Source organism: Macaca fascicularis, chromosome 1 (assembly GCF_037993035.2).
Source record: "Macaca fascicularis isolate 582-1 chromosome 1, T2T-MFA8v1.1".
In the NCBI taxonomy this organism is placed as follows: Eukaryota; Metazoa; Chordata; class Mammalia; order Primates; family Cercopithecidae; genus Macaca; species Macaca fascicularis.
The window spans coordinates 117265945-117291893 of NC_088375.1; the positions used below are offsets into that span (position 1 = coordinate 117265945).

Below are 25949 nucleotides of genomic sequence, written 5' to 3' on the forward strand. Positions count from 1 at the left end.
GATGCTATGCAAGCCTCCAGTTGAAGAAATAGCCCTGTTGGAAATGGGAACCCCCAAATCTCAGGAGCTGTTATTAGGTTGTGCTTCCAAGGACTTCCAGGGCCTTTCAGATGTATATCTGCTCAGATAAAGAAAAGGAATAATCAGACCTCCCTAACAGCCATTAGGACGGTCAGGCAATCCTCCCTACATACAAATGTCATTGAACTATTGATCAACTGAAACTGCAGCACAAAGGGTGAGCACTTGGGTGTGGCCACATGTGCAGGGTGCCAGCTCCCTGCCACATATGGGAAGAAGAGGCCTGCAGGACTCTGCTCAGATTTGCATTAGCGCTCAAGTGAACAATTGCCCCAGACTCTCGACTAGTCTTCCTGACCTCAGACTTTCAATTTGTGATCCAAGAACCACCCCTCCCACCCCCTTTTTTTCTTTGAGACGGAGTTTCGCTCTTGTTGCCTAGGCTGGAGTGCAATGGCGTGATCTCAGCTCACCGCGACCTCTGCCTCCCGGGTTCAAGTGACTCTCCTGCCTCAGTCTCCCGAGTAGCTGGGATTACAGGCGTCTACTGCCACACCTGGCTAATTTTTTGTATTTTTAGCAGAGATGAGGGTTTCACCATGTTGGCCAGGCTGGTCTCAAACTCCCAACCTCAGGTGATCTGCCCACCTCAGCCTCCCAAAGTGCTGGGATTACAGGCGTGAGCCACCACCCCTGGCCCAAGAACCACCCCTTTAATACAAATACAAGTAATCAGGAAGGGGAGAGCAAGCATTCATTATGCCTGCAGGTTCAAAACAGAAGAGTGATCAAGTTGAGAAATAGACAAACAATTCTTTCCCAGGTCAATGTGTCATGGTGCGGTGGTTTGATCCAATAATTCTGGCAAAGTCCTCTGCATGTTCTTGAGAGAAGGTGGGAAGATTGTCTTGATTGGAGCTAGGAAGACAGAGAGAAAATGGCTACTCAACTAGTGGGTTAAATAAACAAAGAATCCTTTAGGACTGAAAATAGGTGATTCTCAGCTTTCTTTAATTAATGTGCAAAACTTGGGTATGTACATATGCTAAAAATTATTGATGATTTTTAATTTATAGAGAAAATAATTACTCCTAAATCCACCTCCTTAATAATGATCAGAATGTGTATGCTTTAGTCCTCATCCATTTGCACACGTATTTTGAAAAGCTGTGATCATAGCCTTTGTCTTGAATAAATGTATATTATTACATACCCAAATATTTGCTAATTTAGAAAACAATGGACTTACCAATCCCATCCATTTCACTTGAGAAATTTTCCATCTGGAGTACAACTTTCATTAGACAATAGTTCCTGCTGTTGAAGGCTGAAGTTGCAGCCTGGGTTATACCTACACACTTTTATACAATAGGAAAGGTGCAGAATATGGTAAGGAGTGGTAGATTTTAAATGATGGATTCTAGATACGGGGGAAATGTCTGGACTCTAGAAAACAACCAAACAAAAAGAACGTCTTACTTTCATAGCACATCCTGGCTTATGTTAAAATCAACCTTAAAATGGGGCTAATAATGCCTACTTTAAAGGACTTTTTGAGGAATAAATGATGGGAAATTGCACTGTAAACTGCAAAAAAAAAAAAAAAAATGATAGAAATGTAAGGTAGAACTGTTGGTATTACTCATGAATCTGTATCTCTCGCTAAACTCCAAATTCCTGAAAAACAATTCCCTTACTTTTCATCTTTGTATCCTCCCCACTCTCCCCGACTTCCCGCCTCCCACCGCAGCTCCTGTAGAGTAAGATAGAGGCAGAAACAGCTCGGTTGTCGCTGAGAGAAACAACCAACCAATTTTTTCTAGGACTGTCAGGGATATTTCACCCAGAGTTTCTAATAATGGGGATCTGGGAGCTATTTTCAATATTTTATAAAAGTCTAACCTGAAATTATGCTGTTGTCATCAGTAAAGCTTTACAAACCAAATAAAACATCAAAGTTTCTTTTTTTCCCCCCCTTTTTCTTGTTTTTTTCTTCCTTTTGAATGGGATTATATAAGCAACTATGCATTTGATTGAAAAATTATTACTTTAATAAATATTGTGAGAGGCCCTGTCATAGTTGCAGAGGACAAAGAATGAATAAAATAAATCATAATCCTTGCTTTTAAGGAACTCATAGTGCAGTGAAAACAGACAAGTTTAATGTACATGTATAATATTGTATGACAAGGACAATAATAAGAACAATTACAATAAAGGAAATATATATGACAGTCTTAGTGTACACTTTAGTGGGGTTAGGTGATCATGAAAGGCTTCCTGGAGGAAGTGAAACTTTAAAAGACCCTTGGGAGTTATCTAGGCAAAGGCTGTATGTGAAGGACGAAGTGGGAAGCCAGACAGTATGTCCCCTGCAGAGGGAGAAATATATGCAAACATCCAGAGGTGAGAGAAAACATGTTACCAAGAAACTGTGGTTCCATAGGACCCAGTATAGAACTGGAGTACAGGAATGGGTAGAGACAGGGTGTGGGGAAGTATGGCATTTTCCCTAATTTTTTTTTTTTTTTTTTTTTTTTTTTTTAGAGATGGAGTCTTCCTCTGTTGCCCAGGCTGGAGTGCAGTGGTGTGATCTCGGCTCACTGCAACCTCCACCTCCCGGGTTCAAGCGATTCTCCCACCTCAGCCTCCCAAGTAGCTGGGATTACAGGCGCCTGCCACCACGCTCACCTGATTTTTGCATTTTTAGTAGAGACGGGGTTTCACCATGTTGACCAGGCTGGTCTCAAATTCCTGACCTTGTGATCTACCTGCCTCAGCCTCCCAAAGTGCTGGGATTACAGGCATGAGCCACGGTGCTCAGCCTTTCCCCAACTTTTATTTGGAAAAATTTCACACGTAGAAAACATTTGAAAAAATAAATGCAATGAATATCTATGTTCACTTCACCTAGATAATACACACACACACACACACACACACACACACACACAGAGAGAGAGAGAGAAATGAATTTGGCAAAAAGGTTAACATCTGGTGATTAGTTGGTGGTAGAGATTTCCTTTTTGCTTTTTTTGTTTTGTTTTGTTTTTCGTTTTTTTTTTGAGACGGAGTTTCACTCTTGTTGCCCAGTCTGGAGTGCAATAGCACGATCTCAGCTCACTGCAACCTCCGCCTCCTGGGTTCAAGCAATTCTCCTGCCTCACCCTCCCGAGTATCTGGGATTACAGGTGCATGCCACCACACCCGGCTAATTTTTGTGTTATTAGTAGAGACAGGGTTTCACCATGTTGGCCAGGCTGGTCTCAACCTCCTGACCTCAGGTGATCTACCCACCTCAGCCTCCCAAAGTGCTGGGATTACAGGCGTGAGCCACCGCGCCTGGCCAGTGGTAGAGATTTCTAACATTCCTCAGATACTTCCTTCCTCCTAATCTGTAAATGTAAATCTTTCTATATCTTTCATCTATTTTATACTTTTCTCCCTCCTTAGGAAGCTTTGGAGATTGATAGTTCATTAAAAAGTTGCATTGTTGGCCGGGCGCGGTGGCTCAAGCCTGTAATCCCAGCACTTTGGGAGGCCGAGACGGGCGGATCACGAGGTCAGAAGATCGAGACCATCCTGGCTAACACGGTGAAACCCCGTCTCTACTAAAAAATACAAAAAACTAGCCGGGCGAGGTGGCGGGCGCCTGTAGTCCCAGCTACTCGGGAGGCTGAGGCAGGAGAATGGCGTGAACCCAGGAGGCGGAGCTTGCAGTGAGCTGAGATCCGGCCACTGCACTCCAGCCTGGGCGACAGAGCAAGACTCCGTCTCAAAAAAAAAAAAAAGAATGTATGAGATAAACAGATCTAACATAAAGAAGGAATAAATCAGATTATAATAGAATGAACTCCTATTACAATTAGTTTTTAGAAAGAATATTAATATAGTCATCACTTATATAAATGTAAAGTAAGATAAATTGTAAATTTTCTAACAAAAAACTGCATGATTTTGCTGTGAACCTAAAACTGCTGTAAAAAAGTATATACCTTAAAAACTGTAAAAATAAAAAAAATTATTATTTCAACATACAATTAATATAAAACATTATTAACAAGATATTTTATATTCTTTTTTTCCATAATGAATCTTCCAAAACCAGTGTGCATTTTCCACTTACAGCATCATCTTAATTTGGACCAACTACATTTCAAGTGCTCATGTCGGACAACACAGGTCTAGAGCAATGGCAGTACCAAAGGTGGCTTGGAGGGACTTTACCCACCTCAACTCTTCCTACCTCCCAATCTCTATCAGCATTGCTCCAGACCACACTAGACGCATATATGAAACAGTGCTTTACCCTGCAAAGGCAGCTTCCAAACAAGTCTCTGAACCTTCTTTCCACCCAGATTGCTGCCTCTCAGCTCCTCAAACACAGAGATTCACCTGGCCCTCCCCAGTCCAGTGCTCCAGACAGCACTGTTCCAAAGATTTTCTTGATGGGATTCTGTCTAAAAGAGGGACATGGAACACTGAATAATAGAAGGGCTTTATTACATCAGAATTTCCTGAAGACATCATATACTCCTCATTAATAATAGGAGAAGGAGCTTTCAGGTCCTGAACACTATGCAAAAAAGTGAAAAATGTATTAAAATGCAGTGCAGATTTAAATGCCATCTAGAAAATAGGTACTTAAGAAAAAATAGTTGCTGTCAATATAGAAATAAATACCTAGGCTTTGCCCCAGTTGGTGGAATTATTTCTATTTCCTTGCATCTAGGAACATTATTTATTTATATTTCCTAGCAACATTCCTGGAACTCATGTGCAGGCTTCTCTGCATGCCATGATACATTATAACCTACTCATCCTCTAAATATTATCATCAGGGTGTGGGCACACTTCAGCTCAGAAAAGTTAGTTGTCATCTGAATTAGAAAAGGCACTACGTTAAATCATAGTTTGCCCTTATATATTCATCATTTTCAGGTTTTATCTCTCAGAGAAGTGAGAAAAAAAGGCATTTATTTGCTTACCATTTTCAACAGCTCTTCCAAAAGAAGAGAAAGGATGATAAAAAGTGGATGGACTATAAAATAAAAAGAGACTCAGTCTCACAGAATCCTGCAAAGAAAACTGCATGGCATGAGGTGGAATGCACGCATTGAATTTATAGTCACAAAATTATTATGTATTGCCTGACTCTCACCTGAGTCCTTTGGAACAAAGGAGGAAATATTGAATATTTAAAAATCAGGGCTGGGCATGATGGCTCATGCCTGTAATCCCAGCACTTTGGGAGGCTGAGGCAGGTGGATCACCTGAGGTCAGAAATTTGAGACCAGCCTGACCAACATGGCAAAACCCTGTCTCTACTAAAAATGCAAAAATTAGCCAGGTGTGGTGGTGTGTGCCTGTAGTCCCAGCTACTCAGGGGGCTGAGACAGGAGAATTGCTTGAACTCGGCAGAGGTTGCAGTCAGCCAAGATTGTGCCACTGCACTCCAGCCTGGGCAACAGACCGAGACTCCATCTCTAAATAAATAAATAAATAAATTTAAATAACATTGGTAAAATGTTATATGGTATATACAATCTTATGTGGCATTTTTTAAATTAAGAGGTCTTCATGGAAAATTCAAAATATTTTCCATCTTTACATCAAAACCTTTATAAATTAAGCATCTAATATTTTAATATAATTTAATAATATGACATGATATCTGGTATTTCCTTTAAAAACCCCCAGCAGAGAAAACATAATAAAAGTTGGGGAAGTATATTAAACAAGAGTGACATAATGCTGTAACTGGTGAAGTTGAGTGAGGGGTACTTAGGGATTAATTATACTTTTCCCTATGCTTGTATATATCATATATCTGAAGTTTCCCGAATAAAAAAGTTTAAAAATTATTGATGATAAATTTTAAAATATGTGGATTTTTTAATTTAAAAAAATTATTAACTGGCTGTCTCTGACTCGAGGCCTAGCATGGGAGATTTACTATTGACTTATATTCTTGTAAATTGTTTGCATGTTTTTATCAGACACATTATTTACTCAAGAAAAAGTATGTGTATATATATATATGTATGTATACACACACACACACACACACACACACACACACCCGTATTTTGGTGCTGCGCTTACTTCCTGAGGATACGGGTTATGCATTTAACTTACCAGTTGCTTGCCCTTAGGTAAGTCGGGTAAGTTACTTCTGAGCATTCTTATGGAAGAATAACATTTAAATGAGGTAATGCATTTGAAAATATCCAGCACAGTGTCTGGCATAATACTGGCATTCATTTAGTGCTGGTTTAAATGATATTAAATATGTGGAGAAACTAGATTTAATATAGGAGGCAGGCCTACCCCTAATATTTGAGTGGCCATTAGCAAGAGGACAAACAGGGGCACCCAGCTCACGGCCTGTTCTCATCTTTCTCCATCCTACCAGAGGCCCTTGCATATGTGTGTGGACACTCCAATAGGCTTGATCAAGTTCCACCCCCGCAAAAGTCGTCCTTTGACCACTCCTGAGGCCTAAGTGTGTGTACACTTACGCTCGCAGTCCACAACTGCATGGGCCCGGGAGTGGGCTTCTGGCTATTTGTCAGAGAATTTCGGGCTTGTAGGTGGCTGGAACCTAGTCTGAAGGAGGTGAGGGTGGGGTGGTGAGGGGAGAGATGTACTCTTGGGATTCCTTGGCCCATGGGAAGAGGTGTGGCTGGAGAAGGGCCAGGGTGGGCTCTTTGAAAGCAAAGGGTCCAGGGCAAGTGCCACAGGCATCTGAATCTAAAAGCAGTACTGATTCAAGACAAGGTGTTATATTGAACCACTCAATGGAGTGGGAGTCAGAAGACATGGATTCTTGCCCTAATTCTGCCAGTAATGTCATATGTGACCTTCAATCAGTGTCTTTACCTTGCCATATGTGACCTTCAATCAGTGTCTTTACCTTGCTGCACCTCAATTTCCTCATATATTCATTTAATAAATATTTACTGAGCTCCAACTATGAGTCAGACTTGCAACTAGACACTGAGGATATACAGAAAACTCAATAGATTGCCCTCATTGACTTAGCATTCTGACAGAGAGCAAGATAACTGGGGCAAACTTATTCCAAATAAAGGGCCCCTTCTAAACCAAAACTTTCCATTCAAAATCAATCTTTAAAGTTGACATGTTTAATAAGTACAAGTAATGAAAGAATCCTAAAAGGAAAAAAGTGTTAAATTATAATGCAATATTATCAAGAGCCTTTTATGATCAATTCTCTAACACAGCAGCATCAGCACTGTACTAATTTTAATCACAAGCATTATTGCCAAATGCAGCACAAAATTCAGTCTCTAAAATGTGCCATTTTCTTACTATTGTTACTCATTTGACTTATGAATATTTTATATGGAAGATAAATTTATGTAAAAATAATATAATCACAACACAGTTATCCACATTTTAAAAATAAAATACATTAACAGAATGCAGCAGGTAATTTTTAAAACATGTATTTCAAACAACATTAATATTAAGCTCTATTATGTAATAAACATAAAAATGGGAGTTCAGAGAAATAGATGAATAAAGTGTAAATAGTCTAAGAACCACTTATATTTATACCAGACCAACTAAGACTGGGTGCAGCTTCCTGTCCTGACTATATCAACTATAGTTTGGGGTCATGACACACAATTGATGAGACAACTAGGAGTCAACTGAGAAGAGCTAAGGAGTCTGTCTTAGATATAACAGTAAAGAATTTTTTTCTAAAAGGATAGCTGTTAATAATGGAACTGATATCTTGTGTACTTCTAGTTTGACCTACAAGCAGTTACACAAGGAGAGTTCCAAAACTCACATTATTCTAGCTGTTTCCTTCTTACCTTCTCAAAGTTGAAGAGTTGGCCGTTTTCACAAAATGTCAGTGATAAGGGACTATTTAAACCTGTTAGATCTCACAACTACAGTCCTCTCAGGTACAGTGAACTTTTAGATAAAAATAAAAATGCCCAGCCTGCAGTGTGCACTGGAGTCTGTGCAACCTAGTCCTCCCTTCTCTGTCCATCTTGGTTCAAAATAAATAAAATAGAACAGAAGGAAACTGAGTTTTATTCATAGTATAGCATTTTTATTGAGCTGTTTCCACTAGATGGCACTACAGATTCTGTGTTTTAGGAATGAGGCCCTTTTAAAAAAGAAAATCGGAAGACAAAAATGATCTGTCTGAAATGAACAATAAATTTCTCCAGTCATCTGTCCTAATGATCAGTTTCTTAGAAATGAAACATGAATCTTGGCCATTTATTCACTATTAAACATTTATTAAATCATATTAAGTTTCAGACACTGGCCCAGTATTAAGGATGCCGAAACAGGACAAGGTCCCTTGTCCTTAAGAGTTCCCAGTGTGGAAAAGGAGGGGAACAGTGAGAACAGAGGGCTGAATCAGACAAGTGAGTAGAAAATTGAAATGCAGAATGTTAAAGACTTGATAGAGGTCATCATGGAGTACCATGGGTAGCACCCAGAGGGACACCTAATGAAGACTTGATGAATGGAGGATTCCTAAAGAAGTTGATGTCTAAACTGAGCTTTGAAGAATGGGTTGGAATTCATTAGACAAAGAAGAATGGGCAGGGTGTCCGAAGCAGAATAAGTAGTAGCTTGTATAATCATAAAAGAAGGCTGAAACCCGGTGTGCATGCTTGGGTTTGGATGGGGCAGTGCAAGAAATGAGGTTGACTGGGCTGACAGAGGCAGGGTCATGGGAAACCATATATACATATGAGATTATATATATCACTTTAAGACATATGGAGTTTTATCCTGAAGGCACCTCCTACTCCTCTCCCCCTAGTTCATTCTGATTTTGTCACAGTGGCCTCCTCACTGTTGCTCAAACATGAGTAGGCACGTTCCTCTCTCAGCACGCACCAACTCTTCCCTTATCTGAACTATCTTTTCTCCATGGGTCCCTCCTTCACCTTCAAGTATTTGCTCAAATATCACCTTCTCAATGATACTTACCCTGACCACTCCAATTATGTTGTAACACCCTCATCCTGCACTGCACGCTCCTCACTCTGCCTAATTTTTCTCCATGGCATTCTCACATTCTAACATACTATATAGTTCTGCAGTTATTACATTTATTGGTTTTTTTTGTTTGTTTGTTTGTTTGTTTGTTTGTTTTTGAGACAGAGTCTCGCTCTGTCACCCAAGCTGGAGTACAGCGGTATGATCTCCGCTCACTGCAGCCTCCGTCTCCCGGGCTCAAGTGATTCTCCTGCTTCAGCATCCCGAGTAGCTGGGATTACAAACGTGCACCACGACGCCCAGCTAATTTTTGTATTTTTAGTAGAGATGGGGTTTCGCCACGTTGGCCAGTGATCTCAAGTGATTCGCCCACCTCAGTCTCCCAAAGTGCTGGGATTACAGGCATGAGTCACCGTGCCCGACATATTTATTGTTTATTGGGTGCTTTCCTCTACTAGAAGGTAAGTTCCATGAGAGCAGGACTTTTTGCTTGTTTTAACAAAACATCTCTGGTGCCTGGCACATAGTCGAAAGTCCTTGCTGTCAAGGAACTTATTATTTTAGTAGGGAGTAAGCTGTGAAGACATTTGGGAAAATCATATTCCAGGTACTCAAAGGACATTAAATGAGTAAACAAAGGCACGGAAGAGCTACCAAAGAGTATGATCAAACTGGAATTGCAGAAAGATCACTAACAGGATTATAGAGAATGAATTGAAAACAGGGAGTGAATTCAGAGATATGATGGAGGTAATAATACAGTAAAAAGAGCCCCCATGTAACAAGTGGGTTCATGCTTTATAAATCACCTCCAAATCCCACATCAATCAAGGGAGGATGAAAAAGTTAAAAAAGAAGAAGAAGAAAAAGAAGAGGAGGAGGAAGAGGAGGAGGAGGAAGAGGAAGAAGAAGCCACCATTGAGGTGGCTCATGCCTGTAATCCCAGCACTTTGGGAGGCCAAGGCAGGTGGATCACCAGAGGTCAGGAGTTCAAGACCACCCTGACCAACATAGTGAAACCCCATCTCTACTAAAATTACAAAATTAACTAGGCATGGTGGCACATGCCCGTAATCCCAGCTACTTGGGAAGCTGAGGCAGGAGAATCACTAGAACCTGGGAGGCAGAGGTTACAGTGAGCTGAAATTGTGCCATTGCACTCCAGCCTGGGCAACAAGAGCAAAATTCCATTTCAGAAAAAAAAAAAAAAAGAGGGAGGGCTAAGGACCTTGGGAACTAGCAACATTTCAGAGCCAAGTGGAAGAAGCAGTGTCCTGCAGAGAAAAAGAGAAGTGGTCAGAGCGGCAGAAGGTAGAAGAAAAATCAAGAATAGCATATGGCAACTGAGGAAGAAGAAAGTTTCAAGAAGAAAGTTGTCAGTGTCAGACCAGGCGCAGTGGCTAATACCTACAATCTGAGCACTTTGGAAGGCCAAGGCTGGAGGATCACTTGAGCCCAGGAGTTCAAGACTAGCCTGGGCAACATGGTGAGACCTCATCTCTACAAAAATAAAAATATTAGCTGGGCATAGTGGCACACACCTATAATCCCAGCTTGGGAAGCTAAGGTGGGAGGATCGCTTGAGTCCAGGAGATTGAGGCTGCAGTGGACTGTGATCACACCACTGCACTGCAGCCTGGGCAACAGAGTGAGAACCTGTCTCAAACAAACAAACAAACAAACAAACAAACAGAAACAAAAAACTGTCACTGTCAAAAGCTATAGTGAATTCAGTTAGTTAAAAACTGAAAAGCATCCAATGGGTTTAGCAAATATGAAGTTATTGGTAACTTTGGCAAAGGCAAGTTCAGAGGAATGGTGAGAGCAAATGCCAGATAGAGCTGTGTTTAGGAGTAAAATGCAAGAAGAAGAAGAGAAGCAAATGTGGACTATTCTTTTCAAGCAGCTTGGCTATAAAGAAGTAGAGATTGGGAGCTAGAGAGGGGCACAGGGTAGAAGGAGAGACTGAAGCATGGACATGAGAGGAAAAAAAGATCCACCAGAAAGAAAATAAAGACAGAAGAGAGAGAGGAGGCAGGCAGGGCTGAACTTCAGAGCACAGGTCTTAGAAGAAAGGAGTCTCCTTCCTTTGAAGGAAAGAAGGAAGGATGGCAACAGAGACAGATGGAATGGTGAAAGATAAGTCTGACAGAGCTCTCTGGTCCCTTTCCATATATCCACTCAATGTCTAGTGGTATTGATCAAGCAAAGTGCCGAAACCAGGCTTGCCTGATTTCCTGATGAGTCATTCTCCCTTCCTGTCTTTCTTGCCTTCAGTATCATCGCTATCTTGGGCAACAGGGGTAGGCTGAAACTCTTTAGACACTTTTTCTTTTTCTTTTTTTGAGATGGAGTCTTGCTCTGTCGCCCAGGCTGGAGTGCAGTGGCGCGATCTCGGCTCACTGCAAGCTCTGCCTCCCGGGTTCATACCATTCTCCTGCCTCAGCCTCACGAGTAGCTGGGACTACAGGGGCCCGCCACCACGCCCGGCTAATTTTTTTGTATTTTTAGTAGGGACGGGGTTTCGCCGTGTTAGCCAGGATGGTCTCAATCTCCTGAGCTCGTGATCCGCCCACCTCAGCCTCCCAAAGTGCTGGGATTACAGGCATGAGCCACCGTGCCCAGCCATCTTTAGACACTTTCATGAACCCTGGTCACTTTCATCAGTCCTGTTCCTCTAATCCCATGACTTTTGCACTTCCCTTTAACTATTTGCTGCCTGGGGTCCCCAGACAGATGAAGCAATGTGTGAGCATGGAAGAAGACACCGAATTAATTCTGAGAAAGGAGCATCTTTAACAAATCCTCTCTCATCCTATGATGTCACCCCGTATCACTTATGGTCTTCACTATCCACGAAACTCTTGGTTGAAGGTGGTCCTGTTTGTCCTCCCATTACTTGAGATCACCATTCTCTCCTTCATCAATAACAGGTCTTTATTAAATGACTACTGTCTAGGTTGCCAAGATTTTCCATCTTAACAGAGAGAGTATACGTGTATGTATGTGATATATATAGTGTGTAAATATATACACATGCATATATATATACACACATAATAAATAAAAACAATACCACAAGGTAGCACAAACTGCAAAGTGAATAATATAGGCAAAACAGCTATTAAGCTTGAATCTGGGGCCTTGAAATAAGAGAAAGCTTCAAGGGTGTAGTGTGAAGTAGGCCTTTCATAGAAGGAAGGGTAGGTTTAAATAATAAAAGAAGGAGAATGTTGCGGACAACTTGGCAAAGACCAAGAAACGTGCTTGACAATGTTTAGGGAATAACTAAAAAGCAGTTTTAGGAATCTATTGAGGAATCCAGGTATTATCCTACAAAAATGGGGAGCTACTGAAGGTTTTAGAATGAAGACTGACTTGTATCATGTTTGTATATGTTTTTACAATCAATTTGGAAGAACTGTGTAGATCAATAAAAAAATAAAGGGCAGGGATAATTCAGACACTACTGTGATACTTAAAGTGAGGGTGATAAAGAGCTATAGCATCTTAAAAAGTGTATGCAGTGAGGTGTTGGCAGTGGGGATGGAAAGAAATTGGTGTCTGCCTAGATATGGAACAAGAGCAAGGAGGCCAGCAGCACTATAAGGTTTCATGCAGGAGGGAAAGGAGAATGATGATACTCTGGAGAGAATCAAATAGGAAAATTCAGAGAGTGCAGTTCAGCGAGCAAAGAAGTTCAGTGAAGTTTATGCTATGTGAGACTTGGTGATAGGAACACATTTGAGTGCAGATTTAGAAATCTATGACAAGAGCTCAGGGGAGACATCAGTACTGGAAGCGCTGGTCTGGGAATCATTCACATAAGAGGAAATGTAGATGCAAAGGTAGGAGATAAAGTGGAAGAAGGGGAACTAGTGAGGATGGAGGGTGTGAGAAGCAGCCCAAGAGATAGAAGACTAGGAGAGTAGAGTATTTCAGAAGTCAAGGAGGAGACAAGTTTTAAGGATGAGGAAGTACAAAAAATGGTAAATACTAAAGAGATTGCCTATTGAGAAAAGGCCAGCAATATGGTCACTCATGATCTACAAGAAAGTCTCCATAGGAAAGAGGGGAGGAATAAACGGGTGGTGATGGTTTTAAAAAGATGACGAAAGCAGACAGTGAGACCACTCTTTTGAGAAATATAGCGGTGAGAACCACCACCGTTAATACGTTGAAGAGGAGCTAGATCAAAAGATGATTTTCTTCCCCTTTCAGGACTTCATCAGAACTCTTGGCAGAAAAATTGACTGAATAAAACATAGGAAGAATAAGGTTTTGAGGAAGCAGGAGAGGTTGGGATAAAAAGCAAAGATCTTGAGGAACTAATCTTGGCACTAAAGAATGGCAGTCAGGAGAGGTACGAGAGGAGGTGTGAGGAATCAAGGATTTTTTAAGTAGAAAGGCGAGGCAGTTCTTCAGACAGCCTTGTTTTTCTCATCAATGGAAGGGAATTAGCTGCAGCATGTGTGAGGGATTTGATGCTTAAGAAACTGAGAAAGGAAAGGTGGAGGTGGCCAGGCGTGGCGGCTCACGCCTGTAATCCCAGCACTTTGGGAGGCTGAGGCGGGTGGATCACCTGAGGTCAGGAGTTCAAGAGGAGCCTGCCCAACATGGTGAAATCCAGTCTCAACTAAAAATTCAACAAATTACCCGGGTGTGCACACCTGTAATTCCAGCTACCCAGGAAGGTGAGGGAGGAGAATCGCTTGAACCTTGGAGGTGGAGGTTGCAGTGTGCCAAGAGCCTCCCATTGCATTCCAGCCTAGGCAACAAGAACGAAACTCAATCTCAAAAAACAAAACAAAACAAAAAACAAAAGGAAAGGTGAGGTAACCCGGATATAATCTTAGATATGGCATCAAAAGGTTGTGTTTAAGTTCCAGATATGTTAACTTGGGCTGGCCATCCAAGAGCTGGCAAGACCTCTTTAAGGCCATTTCCTTACAATATTGTTAAAGGTTAAATGAGATACGGCTAAATGAGATACTGCACGTGTAAATTATAAAGCACTTCTCAAACAAGAGAAGTTTGAAACTACCACCACAAGAAATGTGATACAGCATGAACAAGAGATGAAGTAAAGCACAGTCAAGCAGCAGGGAGGGTAAAGGTGAAGTTCAAAGCAAGAATATACAGCAAACCCAAGTCCACACAGTTTTTGTGACTTCCTCCAGCCTACTGGAGACGCGAATGCAGATTTTGAGAGCAGATGCAAGAAGCACAAGAGGCTGAAAAAAATCTAGGTAAGGACTATTTAAAAATCTTTGGGGATATGCTTAACATTTGGAACTTACTTGCACATTTTATATAAAGGTGGCATTTGACTCATTGGCGTGTTTTATTTTGGAAATGGCTAAACATTTCAGTTTTATATTTTACAGCTTTTTTAAAATATTTTTTCATATTTCATATTTTTCTTTTTCAGATTCCATATTTTTAAAAGCTTAGGCTCCAGACGCTACACCTATAGCATGAAACGGATAATGAAGGCATCAGTGAAACAGCCGCCCACTGGGTCCAAATTAAGTAGGGAAGGTCATGAACAAAGAAAGCAGTGAGGGCCCAGTAGACAGGCTGACGCGACTGGAGATAAGAACAGGTGGAGGGGAAGGGAGCAGCTGTTTCCATTTTTGGAATTTTGGAGAATCAGGAGACGCCCGGTAAGGCCAGAGAAAGGGGCCGTGTAATTATAAAGTTAAAGGGGTCGGACGTGTTCATCTTCCAAATTAGTTTTGAGCCCACAAAGGGCTTGTCCCTCACTGCCACCGTCCATTGTCCCATTGTGACCAGGTAGGAGCCCTCCGTGATTGACTGATAAAAACAGCGGGTCCATCTCGCTCAGCTCGTTTCTGTTACACAGAAATGTGGAATCCTGGGTGACATTCAACTCCTTAGGTCATCTGCATTCTCCCCGGACGGAGAAACAAAGCCTTCCCGAGCCCAACAAGGAGGATGGCGCTGCCCAGGCCGGTCGAAGTAAGCCCTCCATTCCAGACCTCGGCTCCACGGTCTCCCAAACCGGTTCCTGGAACGCGAGCCTGAGATGCCCTCACCCCCGGAAAATACCCAAAGCCAGGGAGCCGCGGAAGTGCTTGTACCCAGCACGCTAGGCGTGATGGACCTGTGAGTTACAATAAGCGCCGGAGGACAGAAGGGAGCCTCGCAGCCTCACACCGGCGTGGAGCAGGAACGTCTGGCGCCCCCGAGCGGCCAAGACCTCAGGAGCCAGAAAAACGTCTCCCACTCTCAGCACGGGGCCAACTGACAGTGCCATCCACCAATGGGAGAGCCCAGTCTGCGTTCGTGGGACCAGTCCGAGGCCACAAAGAGGGCCGTCCCGGCAGCAAATCAGCGTGGCTTTTAAAGAGGCCCTGATGCCTCTCTGGTCACCACAGAGATAGAGGGACAGTCCCTGTGAAACGGTGACGCCGACTACACTATGCCGCTTGTTCCCAGCCTTCGCCTTTTCCTCCCGCCGCACTCCAAGCCCTTCGGCCGCCCCGCCCACGACCTTGTCAGGTCCCGCCCCCCGCGTGAGTGGACTGGCGAAGATGTGGAATTACCAAAACTTATTGGATGCTTAGTGGCGTCACTCTGGAGGGCGGCGGGGCCCGGAGCGGCGAGGGCCGCCCCTCTCGGACGGTGATTGGACTCGCCGGAGTAGACCGGGTTGGGATTGGTGTGAGGAGGGGCGAGAGCCCGCGGGCGTCCTGGGTCGAGGCGAGGGGGAGGCGGTGGTCACCGAGAAGCCGGCAGGGGCTTGCAAGTCCCTCGTCCGGCGCGCGCCCTTCGCAGAGGGAAGGAGCAGGAGGGCCCCTACCTCATCGTGCGCGGGCGGGGTCGGCGCTTGTCGCGTGTGGGGCGCAGTGGGGCGGGCGGCGGGAGGGGGGGTGGCCGTGGAGGGAGCGAGAGATGCAGGAGTGACTTTGTTGGCAGCAGGACTAGCTGTAGAGCTAGACCTGGAAGCGCATCCGGGGAGACTTACGGGGCAGAGGAGGGCGTGGGCGTGTCTGGTATGGGATGCAGTGGAAAGGAGGGGGCCCTCCTGATTAGGTCTGTGGGTGGTTCTTTTGAGGAAGCCTGGTCTTCCCGTCTGCCCTTTTATTTGTCAGCGAGGGAGTCCCCATGGTCTCTGTTCAAGTTCTGGAAACTTTCTCTTTGGGTGGGCTTAATCATCTCCTACTACATCGTAGAACTGCCCAGGGCCCTTTCTGATACTGGTCACAAACGTGGGGAGTATGTCAGAAAACAGAAAGCCGCTGCTGGGCATTGTAAGCAAACTCCCTAATGGGACTGCACTTGGAAACTCAGGCAAGACTCACTGCCCCTTGTGCTTGGGGCTTTTCAAAGCCCCCAGGCTCTTGCCTTGTTTGCATACAGTTTGCACCACGTGTCTGGAGCAGCTGGAGCCCTTCTCAGTAGTGGACATCCGAGGGGGAGACTCTGACACAAGCTCTGAGGGGTCAATATTCCAGGAACTCAAGCCACGAAGTCTGCAGTCGCAGATCGGCATCCTCTGTCCGGTATGTGATGCTCAGGTGGACCTGCCCATGGGTGGAGTGAAGGCTTTAACCATAGACCACCTGGCCGTGAATGATGTGATGCTGGAGAGCCTGCGTGGGGAAGGCCAGGGCCTGGTGTGTGACCTGTGCAACGACAGGGAAGTAGAGAAGAGGTGTCAGACCTGCAAAGCCAACCTCTGCCACTTCTGCTGCCAGGCTCATAGGTAAAGATGGGGCATTGCACCCGGTGTAGCTTAAGAGCAGATTACAAAGGTGTCAAGACAGAAATCCCTTGGTGAGCAGATGAAAAGGAAGGCCTCAAATACTGTGGAAGGTCAAAGAGCAATATAACGATGCAGTAGCAAATACTCTAGTACAACAGTTAACCCGGTCAGCCTAATATAGTACCTGTAGCAATAGCAATGGAGGTTTTCATAATCCCTTTCAATTTACAAAGTGCAGCTACAGTTTCCTTCAATCATCAATCATTCATGTAGTGAATAATTGTACTGGGTGCTGGAGAAATAGAATGAATATAATAGCATAGATCCTGCTCTTTATCTCCTTTGATCTTGCAACTCTTGCAGAAAAGCAGGCCCTGTTTTCACCCCCATTTATTAACTGGGGAAACAAGGTCAGCAATATTTGATTTGCCAAGGTCCTACAGTTGGTGAGTGTGTAACAGAACTGAGTATTAAATCCAGATCATTCTGACTACATTCCACTAACCCATGCTACACTCCTAGAATAGGTGGTGATTGGCTGGACCTCAGCTTTTGCTTTGTACCTTAGAGTTACTCTGGAGGTTGGTGAGGTGGGCGGGTATTAATTGGGGTGTTAATTGGGGTGCAGACTACGTCTTTTATGGCATTTGGTGAATAGTTTGTCAGATGGATCATTTTGTCCCTTCTTACTCTACCTTACCCCATCCTAGGACACCAGAATATAAAATGACCACAGTTTTAGGATTAGCCTAAAATAGATTTTGGGTTCTAACTTCCATTTGTTTTCTGGCTACACTAACAGAACAAGTTTGTAGACTTCACTCTATTTTTAACTTGTAATTATGTGATAGTCCCTGCAACTGTCTTGCAGCCAGCCAAACCAGCTGACCCTATTTTCTCTGCAGCCACTCTTCTGGTGCCAGAATAGGCATATAAGCTTGAAATTGATATAATGCTAATGGAGGAACTCTGAACAGTCACCATGTTTTCCTAGGGATTTCCCTACATCTCTAGAGGGCTACTACAGGAAAGAAATTAGAGAGCTTTGATTCTACTAACCATCGGTTTCACACTTTTTTTTTTTTTTTTTTTTTTGAGATGGAGTCTCACTCTAGTCGCCTGGGCTGGAGTGCAATGATGCAATCTCCGCTCACTGCAGCCTCCATCTCCTAGGTTCAAGCGATTCTCCTGCCTCAGCCTCCGCAGTAGCTGGGATTAGAGGCACACGCCACCACATCTGGCTAATTTTTTGCATTTTTAGTAGAGACGGGGTTTCACCATGTTGACCAGGCTGGTCTCAAACTCCTGACCTCAGTTGATCTGCCCACCTCAGCCTTCCAAAGTGCTGGGATTACAGGCGTGAGCCACCGCGCCCGGCTGGTTTCATGCTTTCTAATAATGTTGACGATGTCTCTTGAAAAAAATTCTAGCCTGTTGATTTGGGTAATATAGGTACTGGTCAACAGAAATGCTTCACCAAAATCTTAGATGCAAGCTAGATGAGACTTGGTATCAGGATCAGCTATCTGCTGTTTAATTGCTTGGACTTTATTACTGTGTTATCTGGCATGGTTTCTGTTTCTTGGTGCTAGTTTTCTGCCATGCCCTCACTGCTAGCTTACCTTAGGAAGCCGACTGTGGCTCTTGTCTAAACTCTTTGGGGAAAGTCCTAGCATGCAGTCATAGCCTTGCAACCTTCTACATAGACATGTGGCAAGCCAGAGCTCTAGTCTGTTCACATGTTATTCTATACAGCAGCTCCTGCAAGTAGGGATTGTCTCCACTGTACAGACAAGAAACTGGAATCAGAAAGGATCATGCAATTAGAGATTAGAGCAAGGAACTGAAATCAAGTTTGTTTAACTTCAGAGCCTGTGCTCCTGAAATACCTCTGCCCAACTATTCCCAACTAGAATTACTCCCTTATTTCCTGTTATTGACTCTCTTTGCCCCTAGGCGGCAGAAGAAAACGACTTACCACACTATGGTGGACCTAAAAGACCTGAAAGGCTACAGCCGGATTGGGAAGCCCATCCTGTGTCCTATTCATCCTGCAGAGGAACTGAGGCTGTTCTGTGAGTTCTGTGACCGGCCTGTGTGCCGGGATTGCGTGGTGGGGGAGCATCGGGAACACCCCTGTGACTTCACCAGCAATGTCATCCACAAGCATGGGGACTCTGTGCGGGAGCTCCTCAAAGGTACTCAGCCCCACGTGGAGGCCCTGGAGGAAGCCCTGGCTCAGATCAACATAATGAACAGTGCCCTGCAGAAGCGAGTGGAGGCAGTGGCAGCTGATGTCCAGACATTCTCGGAGGGCTACATTAAGGCCATTGAGGAGCATCGGGACAAGCTGCTGAAGCAGCTGGAAGACATACGAATCCAGAAAGAAAATTCCCTGCAGCTGCAGAAGGCCCAGCTGGAACAGTTACTGGCAGACATGCGGACTGGAGTGGAGTTCACCGAGCACTTGCTGACCAGCGGCTCAGACTTGGAGATCCTCATCACCAAGGGGGTGGTAGTAGAACGGCTCAGGAAGCTGAACAAAGTTCAATATAGTGCCCGTCCTGGAGTAAATGATAAGATACGCTTCTGTCCTCAGGAGAAAGCAGGCCAGTGCCATGGCTATGAAATTTATGGTACCATTAATACCAAAGAGGTTGATCCAGCCAAATGTGTCCTACAAGGAGAAGGTAGGAAGGCATTTCCCATTGACATTGAGAAGGCAGTCTACAGGGAGATGGTGTGTAAAGATTGGTGGCTTGTTTTGCTAGGAAGCATGCCCTACTGACCAGGTTACCAAAGGTGGGGAGATAAACTGATCTGAAAGACAGTGACCCTCACCTTTGCCCTTTCTGGTTTGTTCTGGTTAGGGTACAGTTAATACAGGAGTGAGGCTTGACCCTTTTCCTGTTCAGAGAAGTAATAACAGCTGAGAAGCACATAGATTATGTTTTGTTTCTATCAGATGGCAGAACAGAGACAGTGCCCATTGGAGGTAACAGCAGTGACTAGGGCCCGGTGAAATTCTGCCTGCTCAGAGAGGAGCATGGCAGACCCTGGTTTCCTAGATCAAGTTCTGAAGGGGGTTTCAGAGGACTAAGGAAGACGAGATTACGGTTTCCTTTCCTTTAGGCCCTTTTTGGTTCACATACACCTTACTGGCATTTAAAAGGATATGGTAGGTGTTTCATTTAATTGGGGAAAAATGGTTTCTTTTGACGAACGTTCCCTTTCTAATGGAAGCATGTTATTAAAACACATTTCACAGGTCAGTCCTGATAGGAAGATTGCATCTTAAGGGTCATCAGACTCTTGACACAGGCATTCTTAACTGTTTGGAAGCCATAGATTTCTTTGAGAATGTTCTCTCCTACAGAAACACCCAGTAACTTGTGCATACAATTCCAGATTTTTAGACTCTTCATGAGCCTTTCCATAGACCTCATAGTAGTTCATGAACCCCAGGTTAAGAAACCCTGTTTCATCTGAATGCTGGAGTAGGGGCTGTAGCTACTGGATAGCCCTCCAATACCTTGGCATGAGCTACCAAGTTGCAGAGGATCTCACAACATGGAGGGTCGTGAGGCTGGTCACCTGTACTCCCTGCCTAGCCCAGCGGGATCCGGAGTTTAGGGAGGGTGGTTTTGGGGTTACTAGCCTCTCTCACAAGGTCTAGAGGTTTTCTTCTCTAAATACCTAGGTCGGTCCTGAGTATTTTTAAAGCCTCCTAGGACTGAAGGTAAGGTCCAGGATCCTGTGTGATCCAAAGCAGCTGATAGCTGAGAGAACCAGGCTAACCAGGAAGGACTCCCAAGAGGTGTACTCTAGGAGGCAGAAGGGGAAGAGAAAAGAAAGGGAGCCAGGGTGGTTACAGTAAGCAGGAAAGTACAACCCTTTGTTCTGAAGAGAAAAAGCAAGTTGGAGATGTAGTCACTGCAGTTTACGTTTGAGGTGAGGACCGAGTGTTTATCTTTTTCAGACCTCCACAGAGCCCGGGAGAAACAGACAGCCTCTTTCACCCTGCTTTGTAAGGATGCCGCAGGAGAAATCATGGGCAGGGGAGGAGACAACATTCAAGTTGCCGTTCTCCCTAAGGATAAGAAAGACAGGTTTGTATGCCACAAGTAGGGGTCATGGATAGCAGGCAGTGAGAAAACTGGAAACATGAGGTCCTTTAAGATATTAGAACTGGGCACGGTGGCTCACGCCTGTAATCCCAGCACTTTGGGAAGTGGAGGCAGGAGGATCGCTTAAGCCCAAGAGTTTAAAACCAGCCTGGGCAACATAGGGAGAACCCGTCTCCACAAAAAAAAAAAAAAATTATTGGCATATCCCTATAATCCTAGCTATTCAGGAGGCTGAGATGGGAGGATCCCTTGAGCCCAGGAGGTTGAGGTTGCAGTGAGCTGTGATTGCGCCACTGCACTCCAACCTGGTAACACAGCAAGACCCCAGGTCAAAAAAAATATATTGGAGTGCAACTAAGTAATTACATCTTACCTCCCCGTAATACTATGAAACGTTATATGACCAAATGTGTTTTCTTGTGTGGATTTTGTATTCAATTCTCTCTCAAAGCTGTGGTGTGCCCCTCAGATTCTTTTCATCTCCAGCTTTAGAATAAGTTGAAAAATCTTCTGTGTTAGACTGAATGGTACCCTTTTCAAAAATCAGTCTCCCTTTGGTACTAAATTATGCCTGGAACATGTTTATATTTCTCTGGAATTGGAGAATGGAGGAGGCACAACAGAGCAAGAGGGTTCAACAGAAGCCTGTTGAAAAGGACGCAATAATATATTCAAGGAATTTGTCTGAATATCAGACTAAATTGGAATTTATGCAGTTTACCTTCTGTTGTAAAATTAACTTTTGAGGCAAATGGAAGAAGCATCCTGTTTGGGTATATTTAACATTAATACTGAATGGAATGGTGTAGTTTACATTCTGAAATAGTAGCAACTAAAGCCGGCTTGTGGGAGTGAGTGGTGTTTTGACTCTTATCTCCATTCAGCCCAGTCAGACCAATGGTGCAGGATAACAAGGATGGGACATACTACATTTCCTACACCCCCAAGGAGCCTGGTGTCTATACTGTGTGGGTCTGCGTCAAAGAACAGCATGTGCAGGTAAGACTGGTGCACGTGCTTCCCTGAGCTCCCTGGCTTCTACTGTCTTAGGATCTGGAGATGTTTCGCATAGAATCAGCTATACAGAGAGATTGAATAGAATCCCCATGTCGTCTTCTTCACTTTAGAAACAGCCCAGATTTTGCTACTCTTATTCTTCCTGGAGAATATGCTGTTGACCATAAGGATGCTGTTGACCTCTATCCCTGTGTCACTTCCTGGCAGTTATGCGTATAGTTTATCATTCTCCCAGTCAGTTTCTTAGGATTCTTAATATGGAGAAGATGTCTTGATCACAGGGGGTGATCTGCCAGCAGACAACCATGCATATTCAAAAAATATAATCTAGCTCAGAATTCTCCAGTTTTGTCCAGACTGTATCTGGCCATGAACACAGTTGAGAGAGTTACGCCCCCTCCTCACAACTGACTAGTCATCTATCTGCCTAACCATCTGCTTACGTAATTTTCTACTCTGTTTTACATATAGGTTTTTCTGTTACTATGGTTACTATAAACAAACAAATATACCAAACAAGTTATGTTACCATGGTTTCTACAAACAAGTATAACACAAACAAGTAGAGCACTTTCCGCTTTAGAGATTATGAGTTTTTAAAAATTGGGTGATACTAACCGGTCCAGCAGAATCTTTCTGCTGACCTTGGAGTACTCAGAGGTTTCCCTCCACAGAAATCAGCACTGACAGGGACAGTAAAATACCATACAGCATCATGATATGTTAGGCTTATGATTTGTGCACTTAGGAACACTCATATTTAAAAGCCATTTATTTACTTAATTGTGGTATGTCAGGAACAGATTAGGTGTTTTTACATACGTTATTTCAATTTTCCTCAAAACCACTCAGGCACAGGGATCAGTGTCCAATTAGACCAAGAGACCAAACTTGCATTAAAATACACAGCAAATATAGCAAAATGGGAATTTGAACCCATTTCTTTGAATGCCAAGTTGTTTTTTAACTGGATTGTAAACTCTTTAAGATGGGAAATTTAACATCTGAAAGACTTCTAAGGTGCTAGGCTCTCTGCTTTGCGTTTTCTCTAACAGTGTGGCTCTCACATAAGGATAGGCACATTGCAACTTATTAAATATTTAAATTTGGCATGATGGTGTGTACCTGTAGTCCCAGCTACTTGGGAGGATTGCCTGAGCCCAGGAGCTCAAAGCTGCAGTGAGCTATGGTTGTGCCAGTGCACTCCAGCCTAGTGACAGAGTGAGATCCCATCTTTAAAAATATATATATTTTTTGTTTAATATGGGATATAAATTAGAGAATGAAAGTTATCCTTAAAGGAAAGGGAGCAGATGGGAGAGTTACTAATTTGAGGATTATTAGCTGTACACATTTTAACCTTTCTCCCTTCCATATGTCTTCACTGTCACAGAATAAGTGGGTGAGTAAACAGATAAGTCATGTCCAGGATGGAAGGAAAGAGGCTAGCTTGGTATGTGAGAAGAGGTACAAGGCTGAGAAATTGGAGAAGGGACCACAGGATGTCCTATCTTTGTGGTTGCGATATTCTACTTATTACACCTGAGGTTCCTTAAGAATTGAAATTGAGAATCCCAGAGAAAAGTCAGTCTGAGATTACTAATGTATTGAATGACCTAGATCCTTATACTTCATACAAGGATAGAGTGAGGCAGAATCCATTAAAAAAAGCTTAAGCTTCTTGTGGCATGGGCCATCTTGCCAGAACAATCCCCAGCTAATACAGATGTCACTGAAAATGCAGCTGACGCTGTATGACTCCTGTCAGTGCCCAGCAGGTTCGGCTACACGGAATAAATCAGTACTTGAGTCTAGTACTCAGCATCTGCGGTGAAAAGCATGGTAGGAGGGCTGCACAGACCACGTAATGCTTCCACTGCCTCTGTATCTGCCCCCTCTCAGCTGAGCAGGGTTCTTGCCCTCTAATCTGTTTCTTTCCTGGTGTCCTTGTCCCTCCAAGGGCAGGCCCTGTGCCTCAGACTCTGTTTAGCACATAGCGATGCTCAACACATCCTGTTAACTCGTAAGATGCTGTTCTTTGCTTTTGGTCTGAACACTGAAGGGCTCGCCATTCACTGTGACCGTGAGGAGAAAGCACCGCCCACACCCAGGTGTGTTTCACTGCTGCACCTTCTGCTCCAGTGGAGGCCAGAAAACCGCTCGCTGCGCCTGTGGAGGCACCATGCCAGGTAAGGAGAAAGCACTACCTGGGCCTTCCTGCCAGCAGCGGGAATCAAGCAACTGGCCCTTCCCCACCACACAGCCACGAGACATTTGGACTTAGGCTCTGTTTCTAGGAAGCACAGTCTGTGATTGTAGAGACACCACTGTTCTAAAAGTTTCACTTAAAGCTTCCTTGTTCTGAATTGAAATAGCAGGCTTAAAAGCTCTGAGTTCTGTTAGTTTTGGTACAGCTCCTATGAGCCCTGTGCTTCTGTGTCGGATTCTCAGTTTGTCCCTTTCCAGCAGCCTGAGCAGTGTGAAAACTGTGGACCCATCTTATTCCTTTTAGTATCTTAAATAAATTCCAAAGGAGGCATGGCTGGGGGAGTGGATGATTAAACCAGTTGAACAAGGTCTGGGTCTTTCAGGGAGACGGAAAGGATAGGGAGTTTAGGTAAAGGATCTAATTACTTTAAAAAAAATTATTCTGTCCTTACTCTAATAATGGACCGTAAAATGGGCTTTTGCATCCTTCTGTATAAACACTTGAGGATCTACCTCTGTTTTTTTTCTATGTCCACCAACCTATCCTTTTTTATTTCAGTGATTTTACAGTTAAAATCCAAACCAATTTATTTTACAGTTAATGTGCAAACTAGTTCGCCTCCTTCAGGTGGTAAGTTTTATCACTACAGCATTCTTAGAACTCTGGCTAACATGAGTTGATTTGCTGTGATCAATTTTCAGGGTCCTCCTGACTACACAGCAGTCAGACAGCTTGTTCCTCTTGCCAAGACTTTCTTAGATATTTTCACTCCCATGAATCTGCATGTTGCCAGGAGGTCGGTCTAATTTCCGCGATAATGGTAACTGCTGGACTCCACTCTAATGGTTGATTTTTGTCCTTTCTTCTTTGTCCCATGTAGGTGGGTACCTAGGCTGTGGCCATGGACACAAAGGCCACCCAGGTCGTCCCCACTGGTCATGCTGTGGGAAGTTTAATGAGAAGTCTGAATGCACGTGGACAGGTGGGCAGAGCGCACCGAGGAGTCTACTTAGGACTGTGGCTCTCTGATGGGTTTGTGCTCAGCCTTTTAAAGCTGCAGTCAGCACCACTCGATATTTCCAGAGGACCCAGACCTTCTTTCATTCTAAAGAGACTGATAGAATTAAAAACAAAGTGCCTTATCTTGCACTGGAGTTCAGGTGCTCTTTTGTTACTCACTGGTTGTACTTGTGGATGGTTGAGCACAAAAGACCACCTCTACATTTCTCTTAAAGGTAGGTTGGCAAACGTTCTTTTTCTACCACACGAGACTCCTTTTCATTTTGTACAGTATGGAGGTATCTATTCCATTGGAACTGAAGGGTCTAGGTCGTTTAGTTAGTTCCTTTCTGATATGACCCTTTTTTTTTAGACAGAGTCTCACTCTGTCACCCAGGCTGGAGTGCAGTGGCATGATCTTGGCCCACTGCAACTTCCGCCTCCCGGTTCAAATGGTTCTCCTGCCTCGGCCTCCCGAGTAGCTGGGATTACAGGTCCCCGCCACCACGCCCAGCTGATTTTTGTGTTTTTAGTAGAGATGGGGTTTCACCATGTTGGCCAGGCTGGTCTCAAACTTCTGATGACCTCGTGATCCACCCGCCTCAGCCTCCCAAAGTGCTGGGATTACAGGCGTGAGCCACCACACCTGGCCTATCATGACCTTTTTTATTTTTCTCTGAGCTACACATTATTTAGATATTTCCCCTAGAGATTAGAAACCTCCTTTCATCCTGTCTGCTTTTTGTTAGCATACTTTCAGTGGATTTACTCGTACATGTTTCATGATCATGATAATGTGATCTTGTTTTGGTGGTGTCCCCCCCACCGCTCCCATGCCATGTCA

At 43.8% G+C, this 25949-nt stretch overlaps 1 protein-coding gene across 3 annotated transcripts; it reads left to right on the forward strand.

The window, feature by feature from the left end:
- The first annotated feature begins 15720 nt into the window (after positions 1–15720).
- On the forward strand, positions 15721–25255 carry TRIM45 (tripartite motif containing 45). Of its 3 annotated transcripts, none has more exons than XM_005542193.5 (6): positions 15721–16753; positions 18710–19443; positions 20733–20862; positions 21765–21879; positions 23960–24086; positions 24987–25255. In XM_005542193.5, exons 1-6 carry the CDS (start codon positions 16266–16268, stop codon positions 25133–25135), a joined length of 1743 nt encoding a protein of 580 aa, XP_005542250.1. In that variant the 5' UTR covers positions 15721–16265; the 3' UTR covers positions 25136–25255. The 3 variants fall into 3 exon arrangements, with proteins under 3 accessions (XP_005542250.1, XP_073854294.1, XP_073854290.1); XM_073998193.1 differs by having other exon boundaries at positions 18710–18828; XM_073998189.1 differs by having other exon boundaries at positions 15721–16550.
- The last annotated feature ends 694 nt before the right edge of the window (positions 25256–25949 follow it).

What these genes read in the sequence shown, in the direction of transcription:
- TRIM45 (XM_005542193.5), top strand. Translation starts at nt 16,266, where the DNA reads ATGTCAGAAAACAGAAAGCCGCTGCTGGGCATTGTAAGCAAACTCCCT. An exon ending in TTCTGCTGCCAGGCTCATAG is followed by an intron (nt 16,754 to 18,709) that starts GTAAAGATGGGG and finishes CTTTGCCCCTAG; the next exon opens with GCGGCAGAAGAAAACGACTT. An exon ending in ATGTGTCCTACAAGGAGAAG is followed by an intron (nt 19,444 to 20,732) that starts GTAGGAAGGCAT and finishes TATCTTTTTCAG; the next exon opens with ACCTCCACAGAGCCCGGGAG.